Genomic DNA, 24,228 nt, shown 5'->3' with positions numbered 1-24,228 from the left:
CAACAATGTGCAATCATCCGGACCCAACACTAGGCGGCGATCTATGCACAGATATGAATGTCAGCAGCCCTACATGCCAAGAACAGATGCATACTGGTAAGTAGCATTTGCATTTTCGAAGATCCTGTCAATGGCTCAGGCCCTTGATGCAAAATGAAAGCCTGATGTCATTTGGCTGTCTCTGCTACGTGTACAGAACAATCACTCGGCTTCTTTGCTTGTAATTTGTGGAGGAAAAATGTTAAATTAGTTTTTAACAAGACCATATGAATTTCAGAGGCTTGTTAAAAACGGTAATCTTTTTGGTGCCTTTTCCAAATTTTTACCAACATTGATACCGATGGTAGAGTGCATCATTACTGCATGGGCGTTTTTGTTTGTAAGCTTTTCTTGGAGATTAAATGTTAATGAACTTCTGTTTAACTCAGAAATAAATCTAGGTCATCTTCCCCACGGAGAAGATCACCTGGAAGGCGAGAGGAAATACACAGCCATTCACGATCTCATCGGCACAGATCAAAGAGTCGCAGTCCTAGTCCTATGCCAGTAAAGAGAGAACCAGAACTGCCAGAACCTGAGCCTTCTATGTTAATAAGGGAGCCTTCTGTTCAGGAAGCAACTTCAACCAGGCAAGTACTAGACATATCTGATCAAGGAAATGTGCATATATCTGTAGAGACATTACCATGCTGGCGTTCACCTCATGGTAGTTATCTTTGAAATTGAACTTTTGAGTTGTGTTTTTGTGAATAGTTTAGATATTTATTTTTTGCTGCATAAACCTATTTATATTTACATACTGTACTTTGTGCGTCATCTAATGGTTCAGTCCAGAAACCTTTTCTGGTAAATACGTATTTTCTTTGGTCTTGGACATAGTCAAGTATACCTTACTGTGATATTGAGCCTAAGCTCATAATGCCCCAATATGCTGTGAACAGCTTTGGATAAAAAAAAATCTACAAATGGATTCTAAATTGGAAAGCATAACTAGTCAATTGTCAAATTCCAGAGATTTAAAGACACTAGAATAATACAGGTTACTAGATTGAAGAGCAGAATATTAACATCAATAGTCATTGAGAGTTGACAGCAGCCATAAAGAATAATTTCGACTCTGATTTTTTTTTTACATTTGTTTCAGGGCTCATGTAGCCTCTTCAGCACCTAAACCCATTACACAGTTATGAAAAATACTTTTGTTAAATTTGTCCTAAATTGTTATTGATACTGTCAAAAACCGATACTAATAATGTGTGTAATCTTTATCCAAAAACTGTAGATGCTGGAAATAACCAAAATGCATGCTAAAGGACACATTCATAAAACACACAGTTGGAGTTGGGGGTATTCCCCCAATAAAAGGGATTTGGTGGTCGCAAGAGGGCAGAAGAGACTCGAGAAAGCAATTTAAAAAAATGATATGCTCCCAATGCCTCTGTTCAGTGAGTCTTCGGAACAAGTGCCTTGCACTCCAAGGCAAACTCTTATGTTTGATGTTGATCCCCTCGACAGTTGAATGATGCAGGGACAAAAACAAGTTCGCTGGGTTGAGAACCAAATACGCAAAGAGTGTTCTTCTGCAAATGGCACTGTTGAGAATCTTCTGTTAAGTTACCAGATCTGAGGAGTATTCTCTTTAGGATTCACTTACCTTAACCCCAATGATGTTATGCTTCATCCTCCGATTGTTCTCCATGTTGGGTGGGGTGTGCATTTCCATCGGGCTTTATGATGGTGCTCTTTACTGAGATGTTTTTGTTCTCAAGATCAAACCGCCTCAAAGTTAAGGTCCTTCAGGCTTTCAGGCCTTTTGTCTTTTTCTTTTTTTGAGGAAGGGATATTGTAAATGGTTAAATTACCTGCAGTTAGGATTTGAAATGTTTTCCCTTTAATTCATACTAACCACATTAAGCTTAAAAACAAAAAACTGACAATGAAACCTGTTGTCGAGTAATTAATATGGCGTCGTCTACGTATAAAAGTACCAGAATGGATGCACCGTTTATCATAGGGACATCAGTGGTGCTGTTTATAAGGTCCAGATTGTGGTTATTTATAAATAAAGTAAATAACAAAGGGGCAAGCACGCACCTTTGACGCACACCATGTTCAACATTAAAACCATCCGATAACTCCCCACCAGTCCCAAACCTAATGCATGCTTTAGTCTCATCGTAGTGATATTAAAAGTGCGCACCAGAGTGGGGTCTATTCTCATTTCAAATAAAAAATTGCCATAACTTAGCTCTGTTTACACAGTTGAAGGCTGTCGACAGGTCCATAAAGCGAAATACAAGTTAGATTGCTTTACCATAGTGTATTTACCTATAATAAGGTGTAAGTTTAAACATTGTTCCACCGTACCTATTCAGTTCCGAAAACCCAGCTGACACTCATTTAATACGTTGTTTTCGTTTACCCTTATTAGTATCCTATTGTATAAGACTCTTCCAAAACTTTTTGCAGGGATATCATTCAGGGATATAGGGCAATAGTTTTTTGTCTCTGAGCAACTTCCCGTTTTAGGTCTCGCCTACGGACCTTTAGCCGCCGCTCTGCTTTGAAGCACATACTCGTCCTTGTGGCGGTATCCACCTTGCGGGAGCGAGCAGGGGCGCGCCGCAAGCATGAGTATGTGCTTCCTAAAAGAGCAGACTGCCCCAAGTGCACGTGTGCGCACCACTCGCGGGCTCACCTGCTCCCCTCTCTCTCACGCACGCACCACTCGTACTTGTCCTAAGCTCTTATATCCTCCTATTCAGTCCTTCCCAATGTATTTTGCTCATTGCCCCATCCTTTCTTACAGCCCCCCCTTTCTAGCCCCCGTCTTTGCGTTTTTATTTAACATTTTCCCTGATTTATTTTTCCTTGCTCCTTCACATTCTCATTTATTTTGCTTACAAAGCCAAATATTGATTGACATAGCACTTAATTTTAATTCTTTTTTGTGCTACTAATCCCAAATTATGGTGTCGGATTTCTTGCAATCACAAATACATAGTATACAAAGACCATAACTCAAAGAAGTTTTTAAAGCAGTTTGAGTCGCATAATCGTTACTGGTAGGCATTTATGTATTAACAGTATGGGGTCCAGAGAAAACGAGTCTAGATCTACAACTTAACGCACTGTTTCGAGTTGTCTGTACTATTGAGACTATATACTAGCCAAAGGAAACAGTTTGTACCAACTTTAGAATAACTGATTGAGGGGAATAAAATAAGGTTCTAAACTAACTCCTTGTGCTTGGCACGCAGCTCCTTGGTGCCCGTTCGTAGCTCACTGTGCTTTAGTATGATTGAAGCTTTTGAAAAAGCAGCAGCCCAGTTACCTATTTACATAAAATACAAATCTGTAATCTTCATGTTACACGATGTGCTTTACTAATAAATGGATCAAAACTGTGTAAACAAAACATCTCTCCTGCAAGCGATTTACCCACCAGTTATTTTACCTTTATTATTATCCCCAGAATATTGCTGGACACACAGATCTGTGCAGCAGGTGCCTAAACCCCATAAAATATAGCTTCTTTGAGACCAAATAAGTAAGCCAGAACAGCTATACTGTCCCGTTTGTTCTTGTTGCCAATTTCTTCACAGCATTGCTTTTAAAATATGAATGTGTTTTTTTTTTGTTTTTTTTTTGTGAAGTCTTATATAGCGCTCGACTTACCCTTGGGCATCTCGGCGCTTGCATTGGGAACCCGTCCTGGCCTTTCCCTGTGAGATAACCCATACTAGGCATCCCCAAGGTGAAGGCCAGGCATCCCGCCGCGGGGGGGGGGGGGGGGGGCGTTGTGGAGATTAAGCAAGCTTAATGCCCAGAGTTGCAGAGTGTGAACCCATGATTAGAGTGGGCACCATACCCTGCTTCAGGGTATGCAGCCTCTAACCAGTGAGCCACACTTCTCCACTGTGTAAGTTCACTATTAAAGAAGCTGCCTAACCCACGTCTAAATAACACTGTCTCAAAGCAAAAATATGTTTTGGGATCAAAAAGCTTACATTGCTAGAATAGTTCCTGGCACTGTAAATAACCACTCTGTGTGCAGATAGATGCGCTCCCTGTGAACGAGCTTTGTTAGGTTAGAACAAGTGAAATTGCACTAATTGTAGACAAACTTAATGAAATAGTAAAAGAATCAAAAACACATACGTGTTGATATAGAACCAAAAGCCAAATCAGACTGCAGGCTATGAATGAATTCTCAAAATCAAATTAGTAAAATATTCAGATTGCTAGTGCAGCGAAAGCCTGCCAATGGCCTTCCTTGAATTAGGATTGTTCATTTTCGGTTCTGTTAAAGTTCAAACCAAGGGCCTAGATATGCCCCCCCCCCTCCCCTTGTAGTCATGCCGCAGCACCTTTCCAAATGTCAACAATAGACATCATCCAAGCAGATAGCATAGGGCCCTTTCTCGGGCCACTCTGTATTTGAAATCTGTTAAGTACTGTAGTCCCGTCACACTCTGCGTGTAATTCTTGAAGTTCGCTGTCAATTGACGAACAGACGTAAGACTTTTTGACTGCTTGAACGTGGGTCGCCTTCCTGGCTTAGCTAGCCACATATGCCAAGTTCGAAAGTCTGCATAAGCTAGAATAAGGGTGCAGGCCTTCATTCCCCTCTTGACGCACATACTTTTCCAGTAGTTGTAACTAGTTCAAGTGCTGCTTGTCTGCTGCATTTCATGTTTTATCATCAGAAAAAAGTGTCTGCTCATGGCTCTGGTTCTTGGAAACGGCGGCCACTTGACATTTGTCAGCAGTGCAAGGTAATGCTGAGTGGGCATACTGCAGAGCACGCATAGCTTGTACACAGGATCGCTCCCTTTCAGCTCACTTGCAGATACTGAATAGTGTGTTGGCAAGATTGAACCTGTTGAGTTCTTCATGTGAATGTTCAAATTTTTTTCAGAACATGGTCTACAGGATTTTTCTGATTGTGAAGTGCTGTCCCTCTGGAGTGTTACATTTTCGGAGCCTCGCTCACCCTCTTTCCCAGCAGCTCATCTTTTAATGGGCAGTCACCTCCGACATATTCTGTTTATACATGTGGCCTAGAATAGGAAACTTAGCTCCCAATAAAGAATCTGAGGTGATCATTTATTTATACGGATATTCTCTGCTCAAAATGTCACCTTTCTTGCTCGTTCCTTACTCTTGCAAAGACCAGTAGAAGGAGCTGAACAACAGCCATCAGTAACCTCTGGTAATGTCCAGTTTTGAATGACCACTAGTCACAAATGGCAGACTCCGGTTTCAATGTGTTGTATAGTGCAAACGAGGAAAGCAATGGGCAACCCTGGTATGGAATTGATACCGGTATACAATGCTTCCCTGGAATTTAAGAAGAAACGCTGCATTGCTTACGGGACTCCGGACCGTCCAAGGAACTCCTGAATAGAACAAGCTTACAAATGTAGTTAATTTAGAACAAAGCATATGTATATTTATTTTCTTCAATAAACAGAAGAAACAAGTAGGTGCTCCATGTGATGGTGCAGTGCATGTGACCTGTGATATCTGTATGAGTGCACAGCTGAACAGTGGAACAATGAAACTGATAATGTTGGCTACTAGTACATTTCTATTTGAACCATCAACCACATTGTTTGTTCAGGTTCGTAGGTTACACGTTGAATCTCCAGCCAAGAGATTAATGGGGTCAAAGTTTTGACCACAGTCAATTAAGAGGCCATCCTCATCAGGACAACAAGCTGGTAGAATGGTACAATGAAACAAGACATGTATTAATATTTGGTACACGCAATTTTACTTCAGTCATTATTTTAAGTGTTGGGATCTTATCTCAGTGCTCTTTTGAGTCAGATAACACTGTTGTACCAATCCAGAAGTGTCTTTAATTTTTTTTGTATTTTTTTATTAGATTTATTACCAATAAAACAAAATTGGCGGCTTTAGCGCTCACAACCTGCCCCCATAAGATCAGTAATTTAGTTCCAACAGTACGTTATCAATAAATAGTACCCCTCAACACCGTACATAACCAGTCCATTGATACACTCGCAGTTCCATCAAGCCTACAGCAGGCAAGGCATTTAAAGTCTGCTCACAGAAGTATCTGGAATTCAGAAAAATAAACTTAAATAGAAGAAAGTGGATCACTAATAGTTTAGATTGATGTACCATTGTATCACATTGTGGATCGAATAGTCTTCTCTGGCCCATGAACATCTTGTGAGGAGAGGTCAGCCGAATACCAACACAGATTCGTGCAGAATTGTGCAATTTCTTGTGAGACAAGCATTGGCAAAGCAAATAGGTCTCACTTTTGGGACCTTATAAGTATTTAGTTATGCCGCACAATATCCTTGGTGCAACAACATCAACTGTTTCATGACTAAATACTTATAAAGTCCCAAAGGCGAGACCTATTGGCTATGCCAATGCTTTTTAAAATTGGGCACTATGATTGAAAAGGCCCATGTTTTTGGAATTGAGTAATATCTCATAGAATTAGACATTTGTCAGTAATGGTTCCCATAAAGTCAGTTCACACTCAGATCAATGGGAACACCATCAGCGCAGGGGGCCTTTCCTCCTTTACTCTCCTGAATGGCAGCCATGACTTATGATAAGGATACATCATCCTCATGTGCGATAACGTTCTAAAAAAACTTTGCTTTCCTTTGTCTTAACAGTGTCCGCAAGGGTGGCCTACAGATGAATTATAGTTTCCTTACTGCGCCTTCTGGTCACTTCGAGGGAGAAGGCGAGGAGGAACAGCTAACTTACCAGTACTCGACGTCCTCAAAGGCACAAGACTTACAGTGGCATGATCTCGACGCCGACATGCCAGAAGAAGGGGTAGACACATACCCTTCGAGGCCTTCACCACCAGACGATATAGGAATCTATCATTTGGTGGTCCAGAATGCTGCACAAACATATGGGGTAAAATTGGAGGAGGAGAAACCCAAGGCTTGCTTTCTCCTGGAGACTCTCTTACCCACACAAACAAGAAGTCAATTCCTGCCCATGCTCCCTAGTGTGCTGGACCAGGGCAGAGAGGCTTTCAAGGAACCAGCAATATGTAAATCTGTAACCCCAAGATCGGAGAAGAAGTACAAGCACTCCTCAAAGGACCCTGCATACATTCAAGGATCAGTGCCAGCCGATTCAATCATTACTGCAACAGCTAGGAAAAGGGCCAATATTCCCACAAATGCAGGACCACCTCCTGACGAGGAGAGTAGGAGAATGGACCTCACCGGGAGGAAGATAGAACGGAGTGCGGCAATCCAATGGCGCATCGCCAACTCCAACTTCCTAATAAACAGACATGCATACCAGCACTGGGAGGAAGTAGGGCAACTTCTGAAGCACCTACCGGGACAGTACCAGCAAAGGGCATCCTACCTGGTAGAGGATGGGAAAAACATGGCGAACACATGTTTAAAGTCGGCCTTGGACGCAGCGGAGATGTCCAGCAGGCAGATGATGATCGGGGTGACAGAGAGAAGGCACGCATGGCTGAGGATTTCAGGATTCAAGCCTGAAGTACAGAATAACATCCTGAACACGCCCTTCAACGGAGAACAACTTTTTGGGACGGCAGTCGACAAAATGTTAACTCAACTCAAGAAGGAAAACGAAACTGCAAGGTCCATGGGAGAACTGCAGTTCAGAGGAATGATAAGGGGTACGCCCTCAAGATGGCCAAATGGTAGGGGAGGCAACCAACCAAGTACCTCACACCAAACCTTCCAACAAGGTTATCAGGGAAATGGCCAGATACAGCAGCAGCAAAACTGGCAGTACCAGCCATGGGGCCAGTCCTTTTGAAGCCGCTCGAACAGACGAGATCTGAAAGAGACACGTTAGTGATAGATTCCTTACCGTAGAATAATCCCCAGGCGTCAGACTGGATCCGGAAAGTTTTGCATAGCAGTACCCCTGCGCGTCAGTAGATGGCGTTGTGCGGCTCCGCGTCCATCGCTGGAGTCGTATGCTCCGAGATGTCGTCACGGAGACTACTTAGGCGCCACCCATGGGCGCTGACGTCAGTTCTTTCTTTTTTCGCGCAGATCTGGATTGAGCACGTACCTCAGTAATTTTTGACTAACTGTTGAGACTTTGTCTCCCTCTCTTGTGTCAGGTGCAAGTAGGGATGCCTGGCTTTAAGTCTTGTTGGCCGTGCTACCGTAACATGTCGGTGACGGACCCCTACGATGTGTGCCTCTACTGCCTGGAGACCGACCATGACTCCCGGGACTGTCGAGCCATGACCCCGAAGGCCTTGCCGGAGCGGCGCCGGAAGTTGCTGGAGATCCAGCACTCCTCTCACTGCCTCTCCGGATCTAGGGATCGCTCGCGGGACCGTAGCTGTCGCTCCTCTGGATCTAAGTCCTCGCCTTCAGATTCCGGTAAGCAACGCCATAAAAAGAAGTCGAAGAAGCGTTTACGCTCTCCGACATCGCTCCTCGGAGGCGGACAAGGAGTAAAGGGACTCCTCCGGAGCCTGGGAGTCCCGAGCCTCCCTGCCAGACCCATGCCCGTTGGCGACTCCCGAACAGATGTAAGAGTTTCCTTTTGCCCCAGGCCTATTTAGGCCTGGGGCTCCCGCCGGCCCGCCTGCAGGCCTGCAGGCCCGCTGTTCTGTGTGTAGATCCTCATGGCCTGGCGGCACCGCCTACGGCGCCACAGGGTCCAGCGACGTTGACGTTGGCCTCTGGCCCGGGCCCAGCCCCTGGCTCCGCCATAGGCGCCGCACTGGGTGCCTTTCATCCCACCCCTGCCCCGGTTCTCGGACCATTTATTTCCGACCTGGGATCCGCATTGGGATACGGCCCCGGCCGGCGCCGTTCCCGAGGCCGCTTGCCCTCCCTCCGGCTCTACCGCTGCTGCCGGTCCTTCTACTCCGGAGCTCCAAGGACCCCCTTGCCCGGCAGTGTGACTCCGAGCAGGATTGGGTAGACGAACTTCAAGATGGGGGCGAAACTTAATGTGTCTTCTGACCTGGGGTTTGCCTCTTCCCTCACCTACCATGGAGAAGGGCGCTTCCTACACCGTGGTGCTGAGTCGTGCTGCGGAGGCTCTCCATCTCGACCTCCCTACTGTGGCCCTTAAGACCATTCTCCTTATGGAGGTGCTCCAGACGACGTCTACGTTGTCGGAGCAGCTGCTTCCTTTCAATGAGGCTCTCACTGAAGTCCTCTTGAGCACTTGGTGGCGCCCGGTGAATAAGAACGTCGCTAGGCGTCGCCGCCCGGCGCCTGGTGATCCTGCCTTCTTGGCCACTCATCCCACGCCTGAGAGCCTGGTCGTTCAGGCACTCGATGTCGCAGAGTGCCTTTCCCACGGCCCCGCTGGATAAGGACTCTTAAGAGACTAGACCAATGTGGCAAGAGGTCATTCTACTCGGCCAGCTTGGGGTTGCGGTCAGTTAACACCGCCTGCTTACTGGGCAGTTACTCCCACACAGTGTGGGATTCGGTGGGCGAGGTTTTACCTTAGTGTTCGGAGGAGGTCCAGGCTGTCCTTTCCCAAGCGATTGTGGAGGGCAAGGATGCGGCGAAGTTTGCCATCAGGTGTGGTCTGGACACAGCTGATTCCTTGGGCAGGGCAATTTCCACAACTGTGGCGTTGCGGCGCCACGCCTGGTTGCGTTCGACTGGGTTCTCGCCCAATGTCCAGGGCTCGCTCATGGACATGCCATGTGATGGCTGCCGCCTCTTTGGCGATAAGGCAGACAATGCTCTGGAGCACTTTAAAGTCTCTCGGGCCACGGCCAAGTCCTTGGATCTTTCTACAAAGACCCCTGCCACTCCTGGATTTCGTTCCTTTCGTGGCCAGGGCAGGAGCTCTCAAGCTCGCTCCTCTACCAAGCCTGGACAGAACCAGCCCCAGCGCTGCCGCGGATTCCGCAGGGGTGGGTCTAGGAACCAGTGCGCGGGTCAGCCCACCTCCACCCCAGCTGCTTCTGCCTCCAAATCTTCCTAATCCGAGCTTCGGGGAGCACCCCACGCCAGTGGTTGGCAGGGTTCGTCATAATCTCCACCACTGGCGCGAAATTACATCGGACAAGTGGGTGCTACAGATAATCTTCCAAGGTTATTCTCTCCCCTTTCTGTCCTCCTCTCCAGACATGCCACCTCGGTACCTTCGCATGTCAGGGGATCATTCGGCTCCTCTCCGCCAGGAAGTCACGGCCCTCCTGGCCAAGGGGGGCATCGAGTGCATTCCCGGTCAGGAAGTAGGGAGTGGTTGTTATTCCAATTACTTCCAGCTCCCCAAGAAGGACAAGGGGGGCTTTTGCCCCATCTTGGACCTCCGGGGCATCAATCGCTTCCTTCGGAAGAGAAGTTCAAGATGCTGACTCTGGCTCAGGTCCTGTATGCCCTGGACCCTGGAGACTGGATGGTAGCGTTGGACTTGCAGGACGCTTATTTTCACAACCCCGTCCTGCCAGCCCACCGTTGTTACCTACGAGTCACGGTAGGCTGGGAGCATTTTCAGTTTGCTGTGCTCCCCTTTGGCCTTACCAGTGCTCCTCGGGTGTTCACGAAGGTGATGGCGGCTCATCTGCACAGGTCAGGGGTGTCAGTTTTCCCCCTACCTTAACGACTGGCTGTTGAAGGCGGGCTCGCCCCTGGCAGTCGTCAACCACCTCCAGATTACGGCTGACCTCCTGCATTTGCTGGGGTTCTCCATCAACGTGTCGAAGTTGCACCTGAGTCCCTCTCAGAAGCGGTTCATCCGAGGGGTTCTGGACTCGACGCAGTTTTGGGTTTATCCTCCCGAACAGCGAGCCCAGGATATTCAGGCTATGATTCCACTCTTTCAGCCTCTATCCCGGGTTTCAGTCAGGATGACCCTCCGGCTTCTGGGGCCTGATGGCCTCCTGCATCCTGCTGGTGACACATGCCAGATGGCATATGCGGGCTCTGCAGTGGGACCTGAAGTTCCAGTGGGCACAGCATCACAGCAACCTGTCTGATCACGTACAGCTCTCGGAGGGTGCTGCACGACAGTTGCAGTGGTGGCTCACGAACCGCGATTGGGTCAGTGGCAGATCCCTCTCCCTTCCCCAACCGGAGCACACAGTGGTGACAGATGCGTCCCTCCTGGGATGGGGTGGCCACTTGGGAGAGGCGGAGATCAGGGGCCTCTTGTCTCCCGCGGAGTCCCGGCTCCACATCAACCTTCTGGAGCTGCAAGCGATCTGGCTTGCACTGAAGGCATTCCTTCCTTCTGCCCGGGGAAGTGTGGTGCAGGTGTTCACGGACAACACCACTGCCATGTGGTATTGCAACAAACAGGGCGGCGTGGGGTCCTGGACATTATGTCAGGAGGCTCTGCGCTTCTGTACATGGCTGGAACATCAAGGCATTACCTTGGTGGTTCAACACCTGACAGGTTCCCTGAACACCAGGGCGGACAAACTCAGCCGCCGGTGCAGGATGGATCACAAGTGGCGTCTGAACTCGGACGTGGTGCAAGGTCTCTTTCTGCATTGGGGAGAGCCTTGGGTAGATCTATTCACCACCGAAGAGAACGCACAATGTCATCAGCTCTGCACGTTGGAATTTCCAAGACTGCACTCGCTCGGAGGCGCTTTTCGTCGCGAGTGGAGCTGCGGTCTGTTGTACGCCTTTCTGCCTATATCACTTCTGCCCAGAGTGCTGAAGATAAGGCCCGACCAGGCCCAAGTCATTCTTGTGGCTCCTGACTGGGCTCAAAGACTATGGTATCCCGAGCTACTCAGTATGAGCATCAATCCCCCGATCCGTCTGCCTCTTCAGCAGGATCGTCTGTCGCAGCAGCAGGGGACAGTCCTCCACCCAAACCTGTCCAGTCTCGACCTCCATGCGTGGAGATTGAGAGGCGACAGTTGACACCTTTTGATCTTCCTCCTGAAGTCTGTGATGTAATTCTGGCAGCCAGGCGTCCCTCCAACAAGACGGTGTACGCCTGCATGTGGAACAAGTTTGTGGCATGGTGCACAGCAAAGACTTTGGATCCCCTTTCTGCCCCTCTTTCTGAGGTCCTTCTGTTCCTTCTCTCTTTGGCCCAGCAGGGCTCTGCTTTGGGCACTATCAAAGGTTATCTTTCTGCCATCTGCGCCTTTCTGCGGCTTCCAGATCAGCCTTCTCTTTTTAAGTCCCCAGTTGTTAACCGTTTCCTGAAAGGCATACGCTCCCTCCTGTGCCCTTCATAATGCCTCAGTGGGACTTGAATCTTGTCTTGACCTTTATGATGTGTGCTCTCGTTGAGCCCCTTCATAACAGTCCCTTACGTCTTCTCACCCTAAAGACGGCTTTCCTGGTTGCTATCACCTCTGCCAGAAGAGTGAGTGAGCTCCAGGCACTTTCTTCCAAACCTCCTTTCCTTTCTGTTCATCCGGACAAGGTGCTTTTGAGGACCCGTCCTTCTTTCCTGCCAAAGATTGGCACGCCCTTCCACATCGGGCAGACCATCACTTTGCCCACCTTTTTTCCGCCTCCTTCGAGGGAAGAGGAGAGGTTTCACCGTCTGGACCTAAAACGTGCACTTTCATTCTATCTGCAGCGTACACAGCAGTTCCGGTTGGATGATAAGCATTTTTTTGGCTACGTGGGTGCTAAAAAAGGTCGGGCTGTGCACAAACGGACCATTTCCCGGTAGGTTGTTCTGTGCATCAAAGCATGTTACTCCTTGGCCAAGAAGGAGCCTCCTGTGGGACTGCGTGCCCATGCCACTAGGGCTACTGCAGCCACTACCGCCTTGGGACAAGGAGGACATTTGTCAAGCAGCTACGTGGGCCTTGCTGCACACGTTTACCAAACACTACTACCTTGACAGTCCGGTCCGGAGAGACAGCTTCTTTGGCAGTTCTGTGCTCCAGGACTTTTTGGTGTAATCTCGTTCGCAAACCCACCACCGGGGTTGGTATTGCTGGGGTATCTATTCTAAGGAATGGAATCTATCACTAACGTGTCTCTTTCAGATGCACAAGTTACTACTTGTGTAATGATATATCTGTAAGAGACATTAGTTAGTGATAGTTTCCTTACCGCCCCGCCCATCCTCCCCGTTCTGCGAACTGATTACTAGGGATACGGTCATCCCCTTTTAGGGCCCTAGTTTTATGCACCAATGGTCAGTTTCTTGCATGGCTCTGCGTTTCGGCGCAGAAAGTTGGGTACAGAACTGCCGTCATCGCGCATGGGTGGTACCTAAGTAGTCTCCATGACGTCATCTCGGCGCATATGATGCCAGTGACGGACGCAGAGCTGCATAATGTTACCTACTGACGCGCAGGCGTACTGCTATGCATAACTTTCCGGATCCAGTCTGACGCCTAGGGATTATTCTAAGGTAAGGAATCTATCACTAACTAATGTCTCTTACAGATATATTGTTACACAAGTAGTAACTTGTGCGACAGTCAAGGAGAGGAGGGCTGCAACCCACCTCCAAGTGACTTTACCAAAAGACAGACGCCCACCCAGATTACACCTCAATTTGGGCATCCAAAGAGGAAAAAGGTTTAAGAACAGTTTTCACAAGACAAGCAGTTTCCAGAAAATATAGTACCAGTAGGAGGCAGAATAAGGAACTTCCTCCAAGAATGGAAGGTCACAACAGACAAATGGATACTAAACATCATACAATACGGATACTGTATAGACCTAATAAAATAACCTCCACACAAAAAGCCAGGTACAAGTCACACTCGGCAAAATAACTTTCACTCTTGATACTAGAGCCAGAGGAACTGCTCAACAAGGAGGCAATAGAGATAGTACCATACAAGGAAAGAAACAAGGGTGTTTATTCCAACTACTTTCTCGTACCAAAGGTGGACGAAACACTGAGGCCTATCTTGGACCTAAGGTTCTTAAACACAGAGATTCAAAAAGACATCTTTGCAAGAGGTAATACCCTAGGTAAAGGAAGGGTATTACACTGCAACTATAGATTTAAAGGACGTGTACCTACATATCCCTATCAACAAACGACACAAACGCTTACTAAGGTTTGGGACCAGCAAGACTCACTACCAGTTCACAGTACTCGCATTCGGGCTCAAATCAGCGCCAAGGGTATTTACAAAATGCCTATCAGCAGTAGCAGCGCACCAAAGGAGGCAGGGAATACATGTATGTATACCCCTACCTCGACAACTGGCTTGTGAAAGCAAGCTCCTACAGCCAGTGTAAACAGCACATCCAGCAGGTGATACAAACACTAAGCCAACTGGGGTTTTCAATCCATTGAGGAAAGTAGTCAATAGAACCAGAACAGGTGAAGATATTCTTAGGGGCAGAGATCAACACCATACAAAGCAAGGTGTTCGGCAGCACAAAGAGGATTTTGGCAACACTGAAGGAAACACGTCTGTACCGCAAGGGGCAAGTTCTGACAATGAGGACGGTGAGCAAACTAATGGGAATGATGGCGTCATGCATATACCTGGTCCCAAATATTCAACCCCACATGAGACCATTCCAGAAATGGATAAAGCAGCAATGGTCACAGGCAACAGGGAGTTGGAAAGATCTAGTTGTTGTCACACACGCAGTGCATCAGGAAATAGCGTGGTGAAACAAGGAAAACATATCACGGGGGAAACCATTTACACAACCAACTCCAACAGTGACCATCACAACAGACGCCTCCCAGCTGGGGTGGGGCGCGCACATGAACAAACTCAGTGAGAGGGTTATGGTCGCAGTAGGATGCGGTCAAGCACATCAACTACCTAGAACGAAAAACTCTGTTCCTAGCCTTAAAAGCCTTTCCGAAGGAGCTGTATGGAAACAGGGTGTTGATCCAAGCGGACAACACAACCACCATATTTTACATCAACAAACAAGGAGGAACACAATCAGTAGTACTATCGGGGCTAGCACAGGAAATATGGACATGGGCCATTCCACTAAAAATAGACCTACTAGCAATACATCTCCCGGGGAAGGACAATGTGGAAGCAGACAGACTCAGCAGGCAGACGTCCGCATCCCACGAATGGGAGATCAACCAACAGGAAATAGAGAAAGTATTCCGGAAGTGGGATACACCACAAATAGACCTATTTGCAACAAACCAAAATACCAACACTTTGCATTCAGGCAACCAGCCCATCAGTCACAAGGGAATGGGCTATGGATAAGTTGGTCAAAGACACTTGCATACGCTTTTCTCCCGATACCACTGATACACATGGTACTCAGCAAATGCAGGATCAGCAGCATGTGGCTGATACTAATAGCACCTCAGTGGGCCAAACAGTCCTGGTTCTCACAATAGTGGAAATGGCGCAATCACCAGCACACAAATTCCCAAGAAGAAGGGACCTGTTAACAATGCAGAACGAAAGGGTCCTACACCCAGAGCCAGAGAGCCTCAGCCTAGCAGCATGGCTCCAGAAGACCTAGAGTTTGCACACCTCAAACTACCGGCAATCACAATGGCAGTGCTCAGGGAGGCAAGAAGACCTACCACAAGGAAGTGCTAAGTAGCAAAGTGGAAAAGATTCGGGAAAAACTGCAAAGGAATCAACAGTACTAAAATACTTAACGCATCTACAAGGTAAACTAAGCTACACATCCCTAAGGATGCACTTAGCGGCGATAGTGGCTTACACAAGAGGAGATACAGGGAAGTTTCTTCACCTCCCAAGTAGTAAAAAGATTTATAGAAGGAGCAAAGAGAATCGCACCTCCACACTGAATGCCAGCACCAGCATGGAACCTCAACGTAGTGCTATCTCAATTGATGAAGGCACCATTTGAGCCTATTCACAAGGCTACACTGCACATGCTCATGTTAAAGACAACCCTCTTAGTGGCTATCACATTGCTACGAAGAGTAAGTGAGTTGCAAGCGCTAACACTTCAAAAGCCCTACTTGCAAATACACAATGAGAACAGACCCACACCTAATGCCAAATGTGGTGTCTCGGTTCCACATCAACCAAATAATCCAAATACCTTGCTTTTTCCAAAAACCAACCACAAGCACAGAAAGGGTGCTACACACACTGGACGCCAGGAGGGTTGTAATGCACTATATAGACAGGACAAAGGAGTGCAGAAAGACAAAGCAGTTATCGGTTTCCTTTGCCAGCAGTTTTTTGGGATGACCAGTTACCAAAAATACAATTGCACTGTGGATTGCACAAACCATACAACTATGCCACACACCAGCAGAACAACTGTTAGAAGTAGCCGCCCATGCTCACTCAACAACGAAGAAAGGAGCAACAATTGCGTTTCTAGCTAACACACCAATTCAAGACATTTGCCAAGCTGCAAAATGGTCTTCAGTGCACACGTTCACTAAGCACTACTGTGTAGATATCCAAATGAACAAAGAAGCGCAAGTGGGACAGAAGGTCTTACAACACATATTCAGTAACCAGAGCTAATCTTTCCTCCAGCCACCACAATAAGGACAAACCGCTACAAAGTCTATGCACAGCATAAGGAATCCAGAAAGATTCACGCTGCAAAACGTATAGCTTCTTACCTGTCTGTGTAGTCTTGCAGCTTGAAGACTTTCTGGATTCACTCTCCTCCGCCAGAAACATGAGACAGGAGGAAAGGGATTAAAACTGGAGAAAGACTTTGAAAGATAAGAGGGAAAACAAGAGTAACACAAGACAAGAAAAAAGAATCTGAAGATAGCGACTAAAGGTGGGAGCTTCTGGAGGAAGCGCGTCAATGTCACGAAAAAAAAAAAGAGAAAAAAAATACAATTCCGGACCCAACCACTAGATGTCGGAATAATACACAGCATAGTGAATCCAGAAAGTCTTCAAGCTGCAAAACTACACCAACAGGTAAGAATCGATACGTTATTAATCAAGTGGTACAACAAATGTCAAAGTCTTATATCCCATTGCTGCACCACCAATGTAGAAAACTCGCTCAGTATATAGTATGCCAGTAGGTGGTTACACCATGCACAGAGTCCAGGGTTTCCCCAAAAGTGTACAGGGCTCAATGTCAAACCCAAAGTGCTCGATTAGTGGTAGTGTGGGCGAGCAGCTTTAGGCCTAACACAGAGGAGTGTAAGACATTTATTGCACATCTTTGACTAATAATGGACACATGACTCAACAAGCATTTTCAATGCAATAGGTCTCGCATTAATTAAGTTTGAGCTATTGGCATTGCGAAATATTGCAACACCAATTGCAACAAAAGTCTATAAATTGTAGACCAAAAAAATTAGTATTTATTTTTGTAGCATTGGTGGCATGCTGCGCTTTAGATGAATATGTTTAAAAGTCAAGTGCGCCATACTGCGATTGCTACAATAGTTAATTGTGGGTGATTTAACAATTGATGTGTGCACTGATAGCTGGTGGTGTGTGCACCTGTAGGAATTGTGCACTGATGGCTGGTGGTGTGTGTGCCTGGTGGAAGTGTGCACTGCAGGCTGGTGGTGTGTGTGCCTGGTGGAAGCTTGCACTGACGACTGATGGTGTCTGTGCCTGGTGAAAGCGTACACTAATGGCTGGTGGTGTGTGTCTGGGGAAAGCGTGCACTGACAGCTGGTGGTGTGTGTGTGTGCCTGGTGAAAGCATGCACTGATGGCTGGTGGTGTTTGTGCCCGGTGAAAGCGTGCACTGACGACTGATGGTGTCTGTGCCTGGTGAAAGTGTGCACTGACGGCCGGTGGTGTGTATGCCTGGTGATAGGGTCCACTAACGGCTGATGGTATTTGTGCATGGTGGCAAAGAGTGCACTGACAGCTGGTAGTGTCTGTGTCTGGAAGCGTGCACTGAAGGCTGGTGGTGTGTATGCTTGGTGAAAGCGTGCACTGACGGCTGGTGGTGTGTGTGCCTGGTGGAAGCGTGCACTGACGACTGGTGTTGTGTGTGTGCCTGTTGAAAGCGCGCACTGACGGCTGGTGGTGTGTGTGCCTTGTGGCAAAGCGTGCACTGACGGCTGGTGGTGTGTGTGTGTGCCTGTTGAAAGCGCGCACTGACGGCTGGTGGTGTGTGTGCCTTGTGGCAAAGCGTGGACTGGCGGCTGGTGGTGTGTGCGTCTGGAAGTGTGCACTGAAGGCTGGTGGTGTGTGTACCTGGTGGAAAAGCATGCTCTGACATGTTTAAAAGTAAAGTGTGCCATACTGCGATTGCTACAATAGTTAATTGTGAATGCGTTAACAATTGATGCCTGCACTGATGGCTGGTGGTGTGTGTGCCTGTAGAAATTGTGCACTGACGGCTGGTGGTGTGTGTGCTTGGTGAAAGCGTGCACTGACGTCTGGTGGTGTGTGTGTGGTGGAAGCGTGCACTGATGGCTGGTGATGTGTTTGGCTGGTGAAAGCGTGCATTGACTTCTGGTGGTGTGTGTGTGTCTGTAGAAATTGTGCATTGATGGCTGGTGGTATGTGTGCCTGGTGAGTGTGCACTGACGGCCGGTGGTGTGTATGCTTGGTGAAAGCGTGCACTGACGGCTGGTGGTGTGTGTGCCTGGTGAAAGCGTGCACTGACGGCTGGTGAGTGTGCACTGACGGCCGGTGGTGTGTATGCCTGATAAAAGCGTACACTGACGGCTGGTGCTGTTTGTGTGCCTGTTGAAAGTGCGCACTGACGGCTGGTGGTGTGTGTGCCTTGTGGCAAAGCGTGCACTGACAGCTGGTGGTGTGTACGTCTGGAAGTGTGCACTGAAGGCTGGTGGTGTGTGTACCTGGTGGAAAAGCATGCTCTGACATGTTTAAAAGTGAAGTGTGCCATACTGCGATTGCTACAATAGTTAATTGTGAATGCGTTAACAATTGATGCCTGCACTGATGGCTGGTGGTGTGTGTGCCTGTAAAAATTGTGCACTGACGGCTGGTGGTGTGTGTGACTGATGAAAGCGTGCACTGACGTCTGGTGGTGTGTGTGTGGTGGAAGCGTGCACTGATGGCTGGTGGTGTGTTTGGCTGGTGAAAGCGTGCTTTGACTTCTGGTGGTGTGTGTGTGTGTGTGTGCCTGTAGAAATTGTGCACTGATGGCTGGTGGTATGTGTGCCTGGTGAGTGTGCACTGACGGCCGGTGGTGTGTATGCTTGGTGAAAGTGTGCACTGACGGCTGGTGGTGTGTGCCTGGTGAGTGTGCACTGACGGCCGGTGGTGTGTATGCCTGGTAAAAGCGTGCACTGACGGCCGGTGCTGTTTGTGTGCCTGTTGGAAGCGTGCGCTGGTGGTGTGTGCGCCTGGTGGCAAAGCGTGCACTGACGGCTGTTGGTATGTTTGTGTCTGGAAGCTTGCACTGAAGGCTGGTGGTGTGTGTGCCTGGTGGAAAAGTGTGCACTGACATTTGTTGGTAGGCGGATATGCAGACACAAATGATGGCCAATTGAATCTCGAGGTAGGCTCATTTTATGAAGGAAACCAAGCCGAGGCTCCATTTAACGTCAGTTGCGATGGTGCTCTCAGTGATGTGAACTTTGGTGTGCTGGTAACTGAGCTGAGACCAGTCTTGTCTAGTCTGTCCACTGTATTTCAAAGGGAGATGTGACCTGTGCTTCTTCTTGGCACAACACCGCCCTTTGTGCAAATGTGCAAATGTTTGGCACAGTGGGAATCAGAAGAATACCTTTTCCTACCGTGGGCATGGAGTGACTGTAATACCCACTTCTATGTATTCCGTCCGTGGTACGTTTATCATAGAACGAGCAAGCATGCACATGGTAGGCTGGGACCTGCATGGCTACAGGGCATTGGTGTAGTGCCCCTGTGTTATTCACCTAACAGGGAATGATGTCACACCAGGTCTCCAAATCCAAGCGGACGTTATCAAACGGAGGAACATTTTATAAACGCCTGTTGGTGATTTTAGGAGAAGAACTGGGTAGAGAGAGCTGTTTTTATTTTCTCTTCAATGGATTGCCTCTTAAAAGTGTCAGAAGGAAGCAAGTAGAAAATTGGCAAACGCACTATAAACTAGAATGCCGGCATATTTTACTACCGTCTCATTGAGGCCATGTTTTATGCCTTTCTGTGTCACTGATGTGTGACTATAGTTGATAAGCCAAAACTACCCAAACGTGGACTCTCAATAGGAGGCCGTGGTCACAGAGCTGACTCAAGGAATTAATACAGACCGTTTCACAGTAGCTGCAAAGTAATGTGTACCAGCATACCGGTTCTGTTTTCTTTTTCTCCTGATGAGAAAAGCATCTTAGGCTGCTTCAAATGCCCGTGGCTTTCCGATTGTTTTCCACCAGTATGCATGTGCAGTTTGTTCCTCATGTGACACCTAGTAGTGAATCGGTATTGGCCTAAAGAGTCGGAAATTAGCATATCTCAATTTTTCATGTTTTATTTCTATTTTGTTAAGATCTAAAGTTTTTCCCGTTGTAAAGGTGAGAGTTGGCTTGCACACTATTTTTGATGATTTATTTGGTTTTGTCACAGTACGGCGCTATAGGCAAACTTACGTGGCTCTATAGAACAAGCTAAGCAGTAAAGTGAGGGCTTCGATGGCAAATGGTGTTTAATCACTTTCTCAGCCGCTTTGATGTTCTCAGTGGCCACATGGTTCACGGAGAACATCAAAGTGGCCTCAAGAGTGATCGGCAGGCGGACAAATGGTGCGCGCCCCCGGCGCACATGCACTGTACACGATCCGCACTTTGGGAGCATTTTTTAATGCCCCTTACTTTATATCTCGCCAAAGCATCGCTAACGCGATAGCTTAGACGTGACCTAAAAAGGAGATCCACACCAAATTTATATAATTAAGCTTTGTATTTTATTTTAAGCAGGAAATCAGTTATGCAGTTTAGGAGGTAAGTAAAACACTTAAAATTCCAGTCAGCAAGGGTCAGGTGAGTACCGAAACTGCACCACCACAAGTGCAAAGGTCAAACTCTGAGTTCGGCCAAATGCATTTCAGTGGAGACTAGGGGTGCTTGAAGCCACATTGGTTGCTGGTTAGTAGATCAGTTGCAATTTCCAAGCTTTGGGTTTACTTCCCTTTGCCCATGTGGGGGGGGGGGGGGGTGTCACTCATGCATGAACTGTCTTTGAATGTTTTTTAAATATCACAGTTTCTCGTTTGACCTTCAAGCTAAGGTTTTTAATATACAGGGGCCTGTCAGTGTACAGTCCCCAGCTTTGCGTTCATAATGGAAAAGATATCCTTAGGAGCTCCACAAAGATTTTCGAACTGCTACCATCATTGTAATGTTTCTGTACTTGCTATCTCCCTTTTTAGTTTCTTTAACCTAAAGGTGATAAATGCTTCTTTGGAGACGTAGGTCCTCTCTACATACCTTCTATGGGACTCTGCACGTACTTTCCTGTGGTGTAGGGACACATAGATTTGGCAATGACGAATGCCTACGACGGTTAGGCTGACTATAGACAAACATGTTGGCATGAGTGTTTTTCTTTTTTTTTTTTTTTTTACTTTATCCTCATTCTGCAATAGAATGTATACAGAGTTTTCAGGGACCCGCTTCTCTGTTTTCTGTTCCTTCACTACCCCTTTCTTTAATCCGAAAGTTGGAATACTATTTCGGGGAGTCTCCCTGTGTGCGTATTCAGAGTGGGGTCCCCTTATTTCATAATACCTTCAAAAAATCTTCCCATTCTGGGGGAGCTGACCACCCTGGTCACTCACACAAGCACTTTGCTTGTCTATTTATTGCCATCGCATAATCATTGTATATATATAGCCCATTGCCTGTTATATAAGCAGGAAACCGCATTTAATTTGCAAACTGAGAACCCTCCCATATTTCCCAGAAGTTGTACTTCCTGCTGGGTTTCCCTTTTCTGTCCATCTTATTTACTCTGTTTACAGAGGAAACCCATTCCAAGTGTGTGGGTGGAACCAGTCTTATCCACTTAATACAGAGTTACCTCCGTGCCAGCAAAATCAACATGAACAAAAGATTCTCTTCATTTTTTGTTAAGATTATTGACCCTTCCTGCCTATTAACCCCAAAAATAACAAGGTCCATACTTACTTTTGTTGTTTTTCTTAGTACTGTGTCTAAGATTTTACTCACTTCCTGCCAGAATACGTTGAGCTGGGGGCACTGCCAAAACATATGTACATCGTCTGCTCTCAGTAAACCACATTTGGGACAGCTCTTTGTATTCGACCCACCGAATTTAGATAGCTGCTTCGGTGTCCAGTAGGCTCTGTGGGTGGTAAAGAGATGATTTCTCCTTAAGGCAGCAGATTTCATAATTGACCAGCATTTGCTCGTAGATACTTGCCACAGATTCTGGATATCCAGCGAAGGCAGTTCTTTCTCCCAGGTCGCCTCTGGAATCAGGAAGTCTTCATCTCCAGCTAAAATTAGGGCCCAATACCAGCACGCTATTTCCTTCTTCTTCGGAGGGTTCTTTGTCATTGTTGTTTCTATGGTCTTATATCCACCCTTTTTCTCCTTCAAAGTTTTTGCCCAACTAGAGAGCTGGTAGTATTTAAATTTTGCAAGGGACGCATTTGTCTTTGTCGACAGAGTTTCCCAGTCCACTATAATATTCTCAACCATTAATTGTCCCCATATCTGGAAACCTGCTGTTTTCAAAGGGATTGACAATTTATCTTTAAGGCATTCCGGTGTTCCTGGTGAGTCCCATATTGGAGCAAACTCACTATAATATGGTATATTTAGGGTGCTTCTTATCTGATACCATAGTTTTGCTGCTGATCTAAAAATCTTTAGTTTCACCTTTTTAAAGTACTTTGGATGGCCGAACTTGTACAAGAAATGTCCAGTCTTTCCAGCCATTGCTTGTAGGTATTCCGGGTACTGATCATAGTTTTTCAGCAGGATCCTCATATGCTTAAATTGGAAGGCCCTATAGTATTCCAGTAAATCTGGGCTTGCAATTCTTCTTTGTGCTTTTCCTCTCCTTAATTTCCCCTAGGCTATTCGTTTACTTTTTGATGACCAAATAAAAATTGCGAGTTCCCCTTGTATTTTCTTCAGGGTTTCCCTTTTAAATTCTAATGGGATTGCACTAAAGATAAACGTAAATTTGGGTAAGATAGACATTTTAATTATATTGGATTTACCGAGAAAAGTCAGAGGCCTCCCCAGGCTTTTAACAGTTTTCTCACTTCCGCTATAATCCTATCCAGGTTTGTCTTTGTTATTTTACTCAAGTCCTTAATCAGATCTATTCCAAGATATCAAATTTTTCCCTGGTTCCCTGGTGTAGCTATTGTTTACCTGGGTGTTCCAACTCATAATCGCCGTCTTAGTTTGGTTGATTTGGTAGCCGATACCCTCCCAAATTTTGCCAAGGTATCTTCTATTGCGTTGATGGACCCTACGTAGTTGTCAGTAAAAATCATTAGGTCATTTGCATAGAGGGCTATCTTTTTCACCCATCCATGATGTTTAAAGAGTTATGTCGGGGTGAGTTCTAAGACTGTTTGCCAAAGGCTCAATATATAAATTCAATCAATCAATCACGGCATAGCGCACTACTCACCCAGGAGGGTCTCAAGGCACTGGGGGAGGGGAAAGTTACTGCTCGAACAGCCAGGTCTTGAGCTGCTTCCTGAAGGAGAGATGGTCTTGGGAAGATGGCGGCCGGCTAGGAAGCCAGGTCGGGAGCTCCGTTAATCTGCCCATGTGAGGACTAAGCGATGGCGTAGGAAAGCCTAAAAAGCCTCTTTTTGTGCAAATAGGTCTAATCCTGTGAGTATAATTGCTTCATGCGGGAAACTTCGTGTTGGACAGTGGACAGTGGAACGCTCGGAAAACGTTGTTAATTCCTAGCGTCAAAAAGAGACTTTTAGTAAGAAGAAAAAGAAACTGCAAGTATAATATCTATAGCGTATAGCACCACACAGAATGAGCTCAGGTACAAAGAATTGCGATGGGGAATACACCTACCAGGAGCCGTGGACTGACTTGTTCTCCCAAGGAAAACGGAGGGTCCCCTTCATCTCCGTACATCGGGCTGTGGGACGCCGCACAGGAAGCTCGCAGGGCGTTCCTGAGAGCTGCGAGCAGAATCCCTTTCCTGTTCTGGGGCATTGAGGGAAGCGTCAGACCCCTCTCGCTGGTGAGGAGCGGCGAAGGTAGAGGTCCCGAAGTTTGCAGAAAGCAGCGCCGGGAGTTCCGAAGAAGAAGGTGAGCGGCAAAAAACTGGGAGTGCAGCTATATAGAGAGAGAAGCGCATTAGTCCCCGAGAGCATAGCCAGGAAGCATCAAGACAGTAACCAAGTCACGGTAGTAGGCTGCATAGAGAAAATGACTGGAGGGGATAAAAAGCTATCTGTACCCGTAGTGCTCCCGG

General features: G+C 46.9%; 1 protein-coding gene across 3 annotated transcripts in view; it reads left to right on the top strand.

Moving 5' to 3' along the window:
• Positions 1-24,228, top strand: part of LOC147731353 (serine/arginine repetitive matrix protein 1-like) — a 357,020-nt gene that overhangs the window by 295,841 nt on the left and 36,951 nt on the right. Inside the window, exon 6 of one of the 3 annotated variants that reach the window (XM_086956400.1) lies at positions 429-629. In XM_086956400.1, coding sequence (XP_086812526.1) covers positions 429-629 — 201 coding nt within the window. Of the gene's footprint in view, positions 1-428; positions 630-6,668; positions 7,835-9,208; positions 16,796-24,228 lie in introns of those variants that run through there. The other 2 variants (XM_086956398.1, XR_015308433.1) reach the window with 2 other exon arrangements.

The sequence above is a fragment of the Lissotriton vulgaris genome, chromosome 2_1 (genome assembly GCF_964263255.1).
Source record: "Lissotriton vulgaris chromosome 2_1, aLisVul1.2, whole genome shotgun sequence".
Taxonomy (NCBI): Eukaryota; Metazoa; Chordata; class Amphibia; order Caudata; family Salamandridae; genus Lissotriton; species Lissotriton vulgaris.
Note: the sequence above shows the minus strand (reverse complement) of the source record. Positions and strands in the feature narration are given on the sequence as shown.